We start from the raw sequence: 14,534 nt of genomic DNA, 5'->3' as shown, positions 1-14,534 counted from the left end.
TGTGAGTACTGACACCATAAACCCCATTGTACAAATGTCCATTCATGTCCCTCTTTTCAGTTCTTCCAAGTATATACCCAATAACTGAGTTGCAGGACCATATGGCAACCCCATGCTTAGTTTCCTGTGGAACTACCACACTGCCCTATGATGGGCTACACTATTCTACTTCCCCCCAAACAGTGGTTAGGTATATCCCTTTCTCCACATTTTCTTCAGCATTTGTATCCCTCTGTTTATTTTATTCCATCCTAAGTAAACATTCATTGGTTCCCTGTATAATCACATAATTATGCATTCACCATCACTATCTATATAAGGACATTTCCATTTTTTCCACAAAGAAAAAGGAAGAGGCAAAAAAAAAAAAAAGAAAAGAAAAAGAAAAAAGAATGACAACTAAACACCAACAAAAGAAAAAATAAAATTAAAATACAATACAATACAATAAAAAAGTCAGATAACAACAACACCAAGTATCCCATACCCCTCCCTTAAGTCCCCTTTTATGGACATTTAGCTTTGATATATTGCTTTGTTACAAATAATGGAAGCATATTACAATGTTACTGTTAACTGTAGTCTCTAGTTTGTATTGACTGTATTTTTTCCCCAATACCCCCTCATTTTTTAACACCTTGCACAGTTGACATTCATTTGTTCTCCCTCACGTAAAAGCATTCTTATATTTGTACGTTTAATCACAGTCATTAACCACTCTAGGTTTCACTGTTATACAGTCCCAGTCTTTAACTTCTGTCTTTCCTTCTGGTGTTCTACATACCCCTAAGAGTCCTCTTTCAACTGTACTCACAGTCTTCTTTATTCAGTGTACTTACAATATTGTGCTCCAAACCTCTCTCTCCTGTCTTTTCCTATCTGCCTCTAGTGCTCCCTTTAGTATTTCTTATAGAACAGGTATCTTCACAAACTTTCTCAGTGTCTGTTTGTCTGAGAATATTTTAAACTACCTCACTTTTGAAAGACAGTTTTGCCAGATACAGAATTCTTGGCTGGCAGTTTTTCTCTTTCAGTATCTTAAATGTATAATGCTGTTTCCTTCTCACCTCCATGGTTTCTACTCAGAAATCCACACATACATAGTCTTATCAAGCTTCCCTTGTATGTGATGGATCGCTTTCCTCTTGCTGGTTTCAGAATTATTTCTTTGTCTTTGACATTTGATAATCTGATTATTAAGTGTCTTGGCATAGGTATGTTTGGATCTGTTCTGTTTGGGGTAGACTGTGCTTCATGGATCTGTAATTTTATGTCTTTCATAAAAGATGGGAAATTTTCAGTGATTATTTCCTCCATTATTGTTTCTGCCCTTTTTCCCTTCTCTTCTCTTTCTGGGATACTCATGACATGAACATTCATGTGTTTCATGTTGTCATTCAATTCCCTGAGACCTTGCTCATATTTTTCCATTCTTTTCCCTATCTGTCGTTTTGTGTGTAGGATTTCAGGTGTCCTGTCCTCTAGTTTATGAGTCCTTTCTTCTGCCTCATCAGATCTACTGTTGTAAGTCTCCATTGTGTTTTTCATCTCTTGTATTGTGCCTTTCATCCCGTAATTTCTGCCAATTGTTTTTTGAAACTTTTGAGTTCTTCCTTATGTTCACCCAGTGTCTTCTTTATTTCCTTCATCTCTTTTGCCATATCTTCCCTCAACCCATTGATTTGATTTTTAAATTGATTTAGCATATTTGTGTGAATATCTTTCATTAGTTGTTTCAACTCCTGTATCACATTTTTTTAAATCTTCATTTTATTGAGATATATTCACATACCACACAGTCATACAAAATGAATCATACATTCGATTGTTCACCGTACCATTACATAGTTGTACATTTATCACCTAAATCAATCCCTGACACCTTCATTAGCACGCACACAAAAATAACAAGAATAATAATTAAAGTGAAAAAGAGCAATTGAAGTAAAAAAGAACACTGGGCATCTTTGTCTGTTTGTTTGTTTCCTTCCCCTATTTTTCTACTCATCCATCCATAAACTAGACAAAGTGGAGTGTGGTCCTATGGCTTTCCCAATCCCATTGTCACCCCTCATAAGCTACATTTTTATACAATTGTCTTTGAGATTCTTGAGTTCTGGGTTGTAGTTTGATAGTTTCAGGTATCTACCACCAGCTACCCCAATTCTTTAGAACCTAAAAAGGGTTGTCTAAATTGTGCATAAGAGTACCCATCAGAGTGACCTCTCGGCTCCTTTTGGAATCTCTCTGCCACTGAAGCTGTATCACATTTGAAATGTAAGTTTGCTCCTTTATCTGGGCCATATCTTCATTTTTCCTAATGTGGCTCATAATTTTTTGTTGTCTAGGCATCTAGTTTCCTTAATTACCCCTATCAGATTTTCCCAGACCAGATGGGTCTAGGTCTCAGGAGGAAGGTTACTCAGAAGTAAGTTACTGAGGATTAGACCCAGAAGGTTGTCAGACTTTCCTGTGAGGCTTCTAGACTCTGCTTTTCCTATCTTGTCCAGCAGGTGGCACTTGTCAGCCCGCAGCATCCCCCTTGTGTAAAGAAGTGTAGTCCTCTAGTTCTCAGCAGACCCTGTCCTGGCCAGGGACTGAACTGTATCAGAAGCCAAGCTTAAGTTGTTTCTGGCTTTTGTTGTTGTTGTTGTTGTTGTTGTGTGTGTGTGTCCATCCGTCCCATCCCCCACCCCCACCCCCAGGCCTTGAGGTCTGAATTCACTGAGAAAGAGCAGCCACTTGAGTTGGGACCCACCCCTTTTCTCCAGGAAGATATACCCTTTAGGGAATTGTCTCCTACACTTGAATTCCTCCTTTGTCTCTCTGACTCTCTTAACTTCACCCTTGCCTGAGTCAGCACGAACAATTGAAAATGCCTCAGGCTTTCCCTAGTGAGATATGTAGAATGGGAAAAAAAAAAAAAAAAGAGGAAAAAGAGAGAAAGCCCCTTTTCAGAGCCAGTCCCCAGCTCCCCAGTTTTGCTGGTTGACCAGTGTTGGTACCCAGTTCTCTGTGCCCCTTTTCTTGGGACACAGCCCTTTTTTCCAATATTCTGAGCTCAGCTGTCTTCAAAAGCCTCTTTTTTTTTTTAAAATTCAGTTTTCTTGAGATATGTTCGTATACCATACAGTCGTCCATGGTGTACAATCAGCTGATCACAGTACCATCATATAGTTGTGCATTCAATACCCCAATCTATTTTTGAACATTTTCCTTATACCAGAAAGAATCAGTCAGAATGGAAAATAAAAATAAAAATAAAAAAGAACACCCAAATCATCCCCCCCATCCCACCCTATTTTTCATTTAGTTTTGTTCCCATTTTTCTACTCCTCCATCCATACACTGGATAAAGGGAGTACGAGCCACAAGATTTTCATAATCACACTGTCACCCTTTGTAATCTATATTGTTATACAATCATCTTCAAGAGTCAAGGCTACTGGGTTGGAGTTTGGTAGTTTCAAGTATTTACTTGTAGCTATTCCAATACATTAAAACCTAAAAATTGTTGTCTATATAGTGCATAAGAATGTCCACCAGAGTGACCTCTCGACTCCATTTGAAATCTCTCAGCCACTGAAACTTTATTTCGTTTCATTTCGTCTCCCCCTTTTGGACAAGAAGATGTTCTCAATCCCACAGTGCCGGGTCCAGATTCATCCCCAGGGGTCATATCCTGCATTGACAGGGAGATTTACACCCCTGGGAGTCAGGTCCCACATAGGGAGGAGGGCAGTGAGATCACCTGCCGAGGCGGCACAGTTAGAGAGAGAAGGCCACAACTGAGCAACAAAGAGGCACTCAGGGTGAGACTCTTAGGCAGAATTATAAGCAGGTTTAGTCTCTCCTTTGCAGTAACAAGCTTCATAGGGGCAAGCCCCGAGACAGGGCTCTGGATGTCAAGCCGTCAGTCCCCAGTGTTTGTTAGGACATCAGTAACAATCCAGGTGAGGAAGTCCAACACCTCTGCATCCTCCCCCAGCTTCTCAGGGGGGCCCCGAATATATATTTTTATTCTCCACCCAAATTACTCTGGAATATGTTGCTATTTCACTCTAACCTATACAGACCTTCCATATCTCATTTCCTATTCAAAGTTCCATGTAATTGTGGTGTTTGAACAGACTATAGAAGTTATATTGTTTAGAAAATATAGATTCTATACCAAATAAACATTTCTTCCCTTGGTCTTACATGGAAGTTGAAGTTTTAACACACAGTCAGTTTCAGCCTTTACCCTTTTCCCCAATTTGCCCTAGTCTTAACCACATCTGCTTCATTCATATCTCTAATTGAAGTCTGGGCTCTCTTTCAGAATTTTTCTTTTTTTAAACAGTTGCTGTATGCGTTAATACTGACATTCATATCTGCCAAGCTCTAGCTCTGAGTTTCACGTGTCACATGGATATCCAATGTTCCAGAGCCCAATCAGTTTATACACCAAAGGATCAACATCTCAGAGTTTGGAGATAGCCATTACAATTTAGGAATAGATTTGACTGCTGTAAGTGCAAAAGCCTCTTTTTATTTATATATTTTTTTCCCATCAGCCATGCCCCCCCTCTCTTGGGAGAGACCTCAGGTTCCTTTCTTGCTTGCTCCAGGTCTATCTGTGCCTGTAGCTTGTACTCAGTAGTCCAGATTTGTTAATTAAAACCACAGTTGGAACTTGGTTGAGTTACTTTCTCTTGCTCCTAGTAGACTGCTACTTTTTTCCACAGAGAAGTGTTCCAAGTCAGCCTGCTGTGTTGGTGGGGGATAGGCACCAGCTCCACAGTTTGGGGAGCTTTCCTTATGGATCTGTGCTGTGATCTCAGCCTTTCACCCATTCCAGGATGGTGAATGATATGTATCCAGTAACGATTTCCCCCAATAGTTGTTCCAGACTATTTACTAGTTGTTCCTGACTATTTGCTAGTTGTTCCAGAGGACTGACTAAATTCCACACCTCTCTATGCTGCCATGTTGCCCCACATCCTAGGGTGGTATTTTTTTTTTATTTTTAGTTTTTAAAAACATCTTATTTGGAGAATTTCAGCAATATTATTTAAAATAACAGAAGAGTTAATAAATCCCCAAGTACCCGCTACAACACTTATCCAGATTCTGCCATTCTGTCAGCGATATCTCCATTCACTCCTCATTTCCCTAATTTGAGGAAAAGATGTGTATATATTGAAATACATATCAAGTCTTACCCACATAGGGTTGACAAATGGAAATACTGGTGTATCCCACATCCCTCTCCATATATAGAATACTTCCTTTACCCTAGAAAGCACTCTTGAGTCCCTTTGTGCTCTTTTTCTAATTTCTTAAGATGGAACCTTAGAATTAATTTGAGACTGCCATAAATTTCCCTCTAAGCATTGTTTTGTTTGCATCCCACAAATTTTGATATGTTGTTTTCATTTTCATTCAGTTTAATATACTTTATAATTTCTCTTGTGACCTCCTCTTTGTTCCATAATTTTTTAGATGTTTGTTGCTTAATTCCAAATATTTGCAAATTTTCAAGATTCTTTTCTGTTATTGATTTTTAGTTTAATTTTGTTATGGCTTGAGAGCATACTTTATATAATTTCTGTTCTTTTAACTTTGTTAAAGTTTGTTTTGTAGTCAAGAATCTTGTCTATCTTGGTGAGTGTTTCATGTGCCCTTGAAAAATATATATTCTGCTGATGTATATGGAGTATTATATAAATTTCAATTAGGTCAAGTTTGTGGATAGCATTGTTCAGGTTTCCTATATCCTTATTGACTTTCTGTCTACTTATTCTATGATTACTGAGACAGGAGTGTTAGAAATCTCTAACCATAAATTTACTCAGAATTTTAAATATATCATGCCACTGCCTTCTTGCCTCCATGGTGGCTGCTGAGTAGTCACTACTTAGTCTTATGCTGTTTCCTTTGTATGTGGTGAATTGCTTTTCTCTTGCTGCTTTCAGAACTTGCTCCTTCTCTTCTGTGTTTGACAGTGTGATCAGAATATGTCTCGGAGTGGGTTTATTTGGATTTATTCTATTTGGAGTTCGCTGAGCATTTATGATTTGTGTATTTATGTTGTTTAGAAGATTTGGGAAGTTTTCCCCCACAATTTCTTTGAATACCCTTCCTAGGTTCTTCCCCTTCTGGAACACCAATGAGTCTTATATTCGGACGTTTCATATTATCTATCATATCCCTGAGGTCCATTTCGATTTTTTCAATTTTTTTCCCCATTCTTTCTTTTATGCTTTCATTTTCCATTCTGTCATCTTCCAGGTCACTGATTCGTTGTTCAACTTCCTCTAGTGTTGTACTATGAGTGTCCAGAATCTTTTTAATTTGGTCAACAGTTTCTTTAATTTCCATAAGATCATCCATTTTTTTATTTAGTCTTGCAATGTCTTCTTTATGCTCTTCTAGGGTCTTCTTGATCTCCTTTATATCCCGTACTATGGTCTCACTGTTCATCTTTAGTTCTTTGAGTAGCTGCTCTAGGTGCTGTGTCTCTTCTGGTCTTTTGATTTGGGTGCTTGGGCTTGGGTTATCCATATCGTCTGTTTTTTTCATATGCTTTATAATTTTCTGTTGTTTTTGGCCTCTTGGCATTTGCTGAACTTGATAGGGTTCTTTTAGGATTTGTAGACCAATTGAAGTCCTTATCTCTAATTTATCAGATCTACAGCTTCGTGGAGTACACTTTCTCTAACTAACCAGCAGGTGGCGTCCACGAGCCACCTGTTCTCCACAAGCCAGTTCTCCCCTGCTTAGCCTTTTTGGTGAGTGGGGGAGTGAGTCTTGTGGGGTCCAATTGGTGTACCAAGCTTGCGTGTGTAGTTGGTGTTGCCCGCCCTGTATATGGGGCGTGTTTCTGGACAGTCAGGGAGGGGGGGGTGGCTCTAACAATCAAATCTCCCTGGTGATCCTAGAGTTTTAAAGCTGCTGCAATAGTCTAATCCTTCAGTTCAGTCGTGCCACAGTTTGTCTCTGCCACTGACCCACAAGTCCTTGGTATTGGCGTATGGCTCCTGAGACTTGCAAGTGGGCCCCTCTTCCAGGTTGTGCACCCCGGGTCCTCTGTTGAGGGATGACTGTGCTATGTCACAGGTGAGTGCCGTTCCCCCAGGGCAGTTCTGGGCTGCTGGTCTGTGTAGGGAGGCTCCCAGTCTGCTGAAATGATGACTGAATGGGGCTTTGTTAATTTACACTGCTCCACCTTCCCAACTCTGGGACAATCAGCTGAGGTTGCAGGGAAGGCTAATGTCCACGCCCAGTTTTGTGGTGTGTGCCTGTTATTTGAAGCACTTCCGTCACACTGGGTTGTCTGGGGCAGCTCTGAGCTATGGGGCTGGCGATGGGCAGGAGTGTTTCCTGTCCACCAGGATGATGGCTGTGAGCGGACACCCCCCTTTTCTTGGGAAGTTGTGGTGGTTAGTGAATTTTCTCAGCCACTGGATTATTGCCTTTTGTCTCAGAGCTCTCTTAGTTCTGCTCTTGACTTGACCTGCCCAAATTGCAAGTCTTTGAAGCTTTCTGTATTGGGCTTCTTAGAGTAATTGTTTTAGAAAAAGAAAAAAGGATTAAAAAAAAAAGGGCCCTCCTCAGAGATCTAATGGGTTATTGAAATGCTAAGAGACAAAGCAACCAGGGCCATTAAGGAGAGGTCCACAGGGCAGAGAGATCAGCTTTTCTTCGGGATTTGCATATGCGCCTCAGGGCCTGAGCTCTGCCCTTCCCCTTTATATGTTCACCAGAACTCCAAAAATCCTCAGCTTTTATTTTGGAGTTTTTTGTGTTGTTTTTTTTCTATGCCTGTCTCCTCTCTGCTGGGCTGGCTGCTCTCAGATTCTCTGGTGTCTGGTCTCAGTCTATCTATGGTTGGAGTTTGGATCAGTAGAATGAGTTTCCGATAAGGGCTGCCACTGCAGTTCTCCCTTCTCCTTCCCGGAGCTGACACCCCCTCCTCCCACGGGACTGAGCCTGGCAGGGAGGGGCGCGGGTCCCCTGGCCGCAAAAACTTACAGATTTCGCTGATCTCAGCAGTTCGACGTTTTCATGAGTGTTGTATGAAGTATGCCCAAAGTCAGATTGCTCTGTGGTGTCCAGTCCACGCAGTTCCTGGCTTTCTACCTACTTTCCTGGAGGAGTACCTAAAACATACAGCTCACCAGTCCGCCATCTTGCCCCGCCTCTCTCTAAACATAAATTTAGATTTGTCTTTTTTTTTTCCTTTCAGTTCTATTCCTTTTGCTTCAATCAGTTTTCTAGGTTTTTGGTTGGTTGGTTGGTTTTGTTTATTTTGTTTTGGTGGCTGTTTATCTATATTTGTGAGATTGATGGTGGGTACAGATATATAGTAGTTAATATCCTAATTATCAATCTTTAGCTTTAAAAAGCTTTTATACTTTAGGCCATTTTTTTCTTTTCTTTTTTTTTCAAAACAATTTTATTCACATATCATACATTCTATCCAAAGTGTACAATCAGTGGCTCTCAGTATAATCACAGAGCTGTACTATCATTTCCACGATCAATTTTAGAACATTTCATAGCTTCATCTCCACAATCAATTTTAGAATATTTTCATAGCTCCAAAAAGAAAAACCCCATGAATAGATGAAAGGAAAAAAAAGACAAATCTAAAATTATACCCCCCTATTAGTGACACCTAGCTTCAGTGTGGTACTTTTATTACAATTGATGGAAGGACATGGAGTTATTACTGTTAACTATAGTCCATAGTTTGCATTAGGTATATGTTTTCCTAACACCTTGTTCTTGTGACATACATTTGTTCTAATTCATGGAAGAACATTCTTAAATTTGTACTATTAACCACCTTCATCCTCCACAACAGGTTTCACTGTTATACAGTCCCTTGTTTCATCTTCTGTCTTCCTTTCTAGTGATACATACGACCCTAAACTTCCCCTGTCAACCACAATCACACACATGATTCAGTGCTGTTATTTACATACATGGTAATATGCTACCATCACCTCTATCCATTTCCAAACATTTATAATAAACTTTATTTAAAAATTCTGCACAAATTAAGCATCATTCCCCATTCTCTACCCTCATTCTATCTTTTGGTAACCTATGTTCTAGATATTAACTCCACAGTTTTGCTCATTATATTTTGTTCATATTAGAGAGATCATACCATAGCTGTCCTTTTGTGTCTGGCTTATTTCACTGAACATGATGTCCTTAAGGTTCATCCATATTGTTGCATGCATCAGGACTTCATTCCTTCTTACAGCTGAATAATATTTGATTGTATTTATATACCACATTTTATTTATCCATTCATTGGTTAATGGACACTTGGGGTTGCTTCCATCCTTTGGCAATTGTGAGTAATGCCACTATGAACATCAAAGTTGGTTTCTCTCTTGTCTAGGATTTTGTTGTTGATGGGGTTTGTGTTAAGGATCTTCTTTGACAGTTGGTTCATCAGTATTTTCCAGCTAAAAAAGGGCCAGATACCTGCACAGGTAGTGCAGATCAGATCCAATGGGCCCTGGGAGAGGGTCAGGAAAGACTCCCAAAAACCTTTTTTTAATTCAGCTTCCCAAGGCTGCACTTTCTTGGCCTTCCCAGCAGATGGTGCTCTTTGCCAAAACTCCTTTCTGTTGTTTCCCTGAAAGTGTGCTTTCCTGACCTGCATAGCAGAGGGTATTCTTCAGCAACCTATTCCTCTCAGTCCTAGGAAAGCAGAGTATTTTTAACCCTTTGCCAGTTCCACCTCTGATGTGGTTGAAACAATGGCAGGGCAGTGTCTGACTGAGACAGGCTAGAACAGCAGAATCCAGCAATCTAACTTCACCAGCCAACCTGGCGCAGTACTGGGCCATGTCCCCATCTGCTTTTGGGGTGGAGGACTCCCATGGCCATCCCAGTCTGTAGCAGGGATTGGACCACTTGAAGCTGCTTGCCTCCAGGGTAGGGATGGGTGCCAAAATTACTCACAGTCTCTCACTGCAGTTTCTTGGTCTCTTCATCCTGCACTTCTTTGGATGCTACACAGAATTCCTTTGGTCTCAGGAGCCCCAGAACAGTTGATTTGAACAGTTTCTGCCTGTCCACTGGCTGCTTTTGAGAGATGAGTGAGCCCTGCAGCTCCCTATTCTGCCATTTTCTCGGAACCTGCTTCATGCATTTTGAAGCTCTGTAGTGAGATGCATACTCATTTAGGATTGTTTGGGATAGTCGTCCTGGAGAATTGACCCTTTTATAATTACATAATGTCCCTCTTTCTCTGGCTGTGAAGTTTATTTTGTGCAGTATTAATATAGATATTCCACCTTTCTTTTGGTTCGTATTTGTATGGTACATCTTTTTCTATCCATTTACTTTTTTTTTTTTCTTTCTAAAAATGTTATTTCTTATGAGAAAATAGACATTAATAATTTAGCCCCATACATTTATAAGGGGGAAATAATATGTTCTTTTTTTTTTTTTTTACATTTTTTTTATCAAATTCAGTTTTATTGAAATACATTCACACACCATACAATCATCCATGATATACAATCCACTGTCCACAGTATGATAACATACTGTGTTCATCACCACAATCTATCTCTGAACATTTTCCTTACGTCAGAAAGAACCAGAACAAGAATAAAAAATAAAAGTGAAAAAAGAACACCCAAATCATCCCCCCATCCCACCCCATTTGTCCTTTAGTTTTTATCCCCATTCTTCCACTCATCCATATACTAGATAAAGGGGGTGTGATCCACAAGGTCTTCACAATCACACTGTCACCCCTTGTAATCTACATTATTATGTAATTGTCTTCAGGAGTCCAGACTGCTGGGTTGGAGTTTGGTAGTTTCAGGTATTTACTTCCAGCTATTCCAATACATTAAAGCCTAAGAGGTTTTATCTATATAGTGCATAAGAATGTCCACCAGAGTGACCTCTCGACTCCATTTGGAATCTCTCAGCCACTGAAACTATTTCGTCTCATTTTGCATCCCCCTTTTGGTCAAGAAGATACTCTCAGTCCCACAATGCTGGGTCCACATTCATCCCCGGGAGTCATACTCTGCGTTGCCAGGGAGATTTACACCCCTGGGAGTCGGGTCCCACGTAGGGGGGAGGGCAGCAAGTTCACCTGTCGAGATGGCTCAGTTTCTATCCATTTACTTTTAACTTATCTATGTCTTAATACTTGAAGTAGGTTTCTTACGGATATTATATAGTTGGTTCTTTCTTTTTTATCCAGTCTTACAGTTTCTGTCTTTTAATAGAAAAGTTTAGACTATTCATATTTAATTGGTTGGATTAAATTATTCCATTTTGCCAATTGCCTTCTCTTTGTTTCTTCTGCTCTTTTCCCCCCTTTTTCCTTTCTTCTCTTGGGCTACTTGTATATTTTTGTACCATTTTATCTCTATTACGGACTTGTTTTCACCTTAAAAAATACCCTTTTTATGGTTGCCCTAGTGTTTACAATATACATCTTTACTTGATAAGTCTACTTTCAAATAATATCATACTGTTTAATGTGCAGTATAAGAATCTTATAACAATATATTCCCAGTTCCTGCCTTCTATCCTTTCTGCTATTTTTGTCATAAATTTTACATTTATACAAATGATAATACTTTGCTACCATTTTTGATTCAGTCATTTGCATTTAAGAAAAAAATATTATTTTAATCTTTTATTCCATTTTCAGCACTCTTTGTTTCATCTTATAGATCTAAGTTTCTGTCTAGTATCATATTTCTTTTGCCTATAAATGGCTTTTTGTTAAACATGTGCTGTAGTGTAAATCTGTTGGTAATCAATTTTCTGTTTTATGTGACTCTGAATATCTTTATTATTTGTCAAAAAAATTTTTTTTTATTTTGAAATACTTTCAAACTTATAGGACAGTTACGGAAATAATACCGAACCCATATAGAGTGGCCTGCCTTCCCTCCAGCTCCTACCCATGCTCCCCGCTGGCCCGAGTCCCAATTCACAGCCTTCCCTTGGCCCACAGGTCCCCGGTGAAAGACCACCTACTGGCACAGACTCACACCCAGCCACCCAGTGAGGGCCCACTGAACCCTCGTGTCCTTAGATCAAACTGAAGGGCCCACAGGACTTAAGCCTTTCATTCCCCCGACACAAACACCTGCCTAGAGCTAGGCAGCTAGAGACAAGGGACTCCGAGATGGATGACGTGCTATCCAGTCCTGAAGGTCCACTCAGACCAGTCAGTGGCAGTTTTATGTGAAGCTAACAGCTCAAGCTTCAGAGCCCCTACTTGCATATGCCCCTGGAAGTGCAGTGAGTGGCAGAGTGTTCCAAGTAGGGAGGAAAGAGATAGACAGCTAGCAATCAGAAAGCAATTGTATGTAAGCATTTCTAATAAATTGCCTAAAGAAATCTCAGAAGAAGGGGAGCTGAATCTCCAAGTCTTCAGTAATTTGTTGTGATTTCTCATTTTAAATATTCTCTGTATAAGCTTCAGCTCTGCAAAACCTGTACCCATCTCATCAGGATCCCAGTATAAGGTGGCAAGTGCCGTGCTATATGCACAGAATGAGGGAGACAAGGAAGACTTCTCAGAAAAGAGAAAGGCTGCATTCATGTTGAAAAAACAGCAGTAGGAGAGCTAACGTGCATTAAGGAGGACTACAAGTTCTGAATTGGAGTTACTTGAACAATGAAGAAAGTACATTTTCCCCTCTTTAAAGGGAGCTCATCTCTGCATTTCTTGCTACCTAAGGAAGCATCTCAGTCTCTAGGAGGACTGCCAAAAGCTCAGCTTGTTTGCCTTTAAACTTGCAAATTTACCACATGAATTCTCATGTTTTGGCTAATCCAAACCTGTTTTTATCTCGCAACAAAGACCAGTGCTAGGTGGTACCTCAGGAGTAGGAAACACAGAAGAGACAACCAGGAAAAGTCTTGGAAAATTTTAAATTAAAAAAAAAAAAAAAGGTTGATCTTTATTGTCCACATTTTATAATTATCATATGTGGGAGAGTTAATCTGACCAAGCTACTCTGCCATTAACAGAAGCTTAAAACCTGCTGGGCTCCAGAACAATAATTTAATAAATACAAATGTGATTATGTTACTTCTTCATTGACGTCCTTAAATGTCTTTCCATTTATTAACACCTTTGCATTTTTTTCTGTAGTCTTACATGCCTGTCTCATACACTATGCTGTGATCACACTAGCTTCTTTCAGTGAATGGCAAATTCACTTTGTGTTTTGTACTCACACTGAGGAAAATTTGTGATACCCTGCTCTGTATAAATTATTTTTCTTGCTGTGGCTCTCTATTTATGTTTATTTCTCTTTCACTTATCATATTCCTTTCAAATCCAGTTCCCACTTCCCAGGCATAACTTGGGACAAGTTACTTAACTTCTTTATATCTCACTTTCCCCAATTGTGAAATGGGGATAAAATTAGTACTTACCTCAAGACTTGTTTTAAGGATTGTACAGTGTAAAATACAAAGTGTTTAATATAGTGCCTAGATAAGGTAAACAGTAAATGTTAATATTATTACCAAAAACTCATATGATGTGGCTCCATTGTATGCTAATTTCTGTATCTTCTCTATTTTTAAAAATTGTTGACCTTTGTTAATATATTTGTTGAGAGTCACCAACCTTTAATTAGACCCCTTGTATTTTGTTGCCTGTGGTTTATCTTATAAAAATAAAATATTTTTCCCTTCTCACCCCAACCTTAGGGATGATAGAAATTTAAGAAATAAAGGCCTAATGAGTGGTGTGAAGTCACTCAGTAAAGAAGAATTGAGGACAGAGTTATTAAACTTATCTCTGAATACAGATGTGTGTCATCAGCCTTGTATTTCTAAGCAACAATTGAAAGCAGGTAGTATTCTTACTATGAATAATTAGAAATATGTCTTACCTTATGAACTAAGATTATTGACATTTGGAATTAGTAAATTTTTCACCTTTTATATTTAGAATAATATAAAGTTTGCAATATTTATGGGCATGTAAAGGGGAGAAATAAATAAAATTTTTGATAATCCAAAAATCCCATGATTAACTTTATTACCTTCTACATATACTTTTATATACACTTTAACATATTTATAATCTCTGTGTGTGTGCTATTTTGTAACTTTCAAATTAATAATAGTTATAGGAAATATTCATTTGAGGTAGAGAGAATCTTTTAGTTCTTTTTTAAATTAGCTTTATATTGATAACCTATTGATAAAGTAAAAACTCAGACAGCAATAGAGAAACTTACAGGACTCTAGTTATAGTTTTTAAAATTTTTATTTTAAACTAATAATTAAAGAAGGTAGAGACAATACCATTATTTTATTTTTATTTTTATTTTTTTTGCCAGAATAATCTGTTCTGTAGCATGTTATTCCATAGGAAGTTATATAAACCTGAAATAATTTAGAAATCCTACCGTTTTCCTCTGTGGAGAAAATAATTATTGAAGTCTCTAATGTTTTGTGTACCATTTGTATATACTGTGTTTACAAAATATACTATTTATTTGCTCTTTTTTGGTAATAGCATA

General features: G+C 38.7%; 1 protein-coding gene across 9 annotated transcripts in view; it reads left to right on the top strand.

Moving 5' to 3' along the window:
* SWT1 (SWT1 RNA endoribonuclease homolog) overlaps positions 1–14,534 on the top strand; it is a 164,695-nt gene that overhangs the window by 60,570 nt on the left and 89,591 nt on the right. For all 9 annotated transcript variants that reach the window (XM_037825162.1, XM_037825168.1, XM_037825165.1 and 6 more), the window contains one exon: positions 13,714–13,859. In XM_037825162.1, the coding sequence (XP_037681090.1) occupies positions 13,714–13,859 (146 nt within the window). The remainder of the gene's footprint in view (positions 1–13,713; positions 13,860–14,534) is intronic.

The sequence above is a fragment of the Choloepus didactylus genome, chromosome 2, assembly GCF_015220235.1.
Source record: "Choloepus didactylus isolate mChoDid1 chromosome 2, mChoDid1.pri, whole genome shotgun sequence".
Classification (NCBI taxonomy): Eukaryota; Metazoa; Chordata; class Mammalia; order Pilosa; family Megalonychidae; genus Choloepus; species Choloepus didactylus.
The sequence above is the reverse complement of the archived record's forward strand: the minus strand, read 5'-3'. Positions and strand labels throughout refer to the sequence as shown.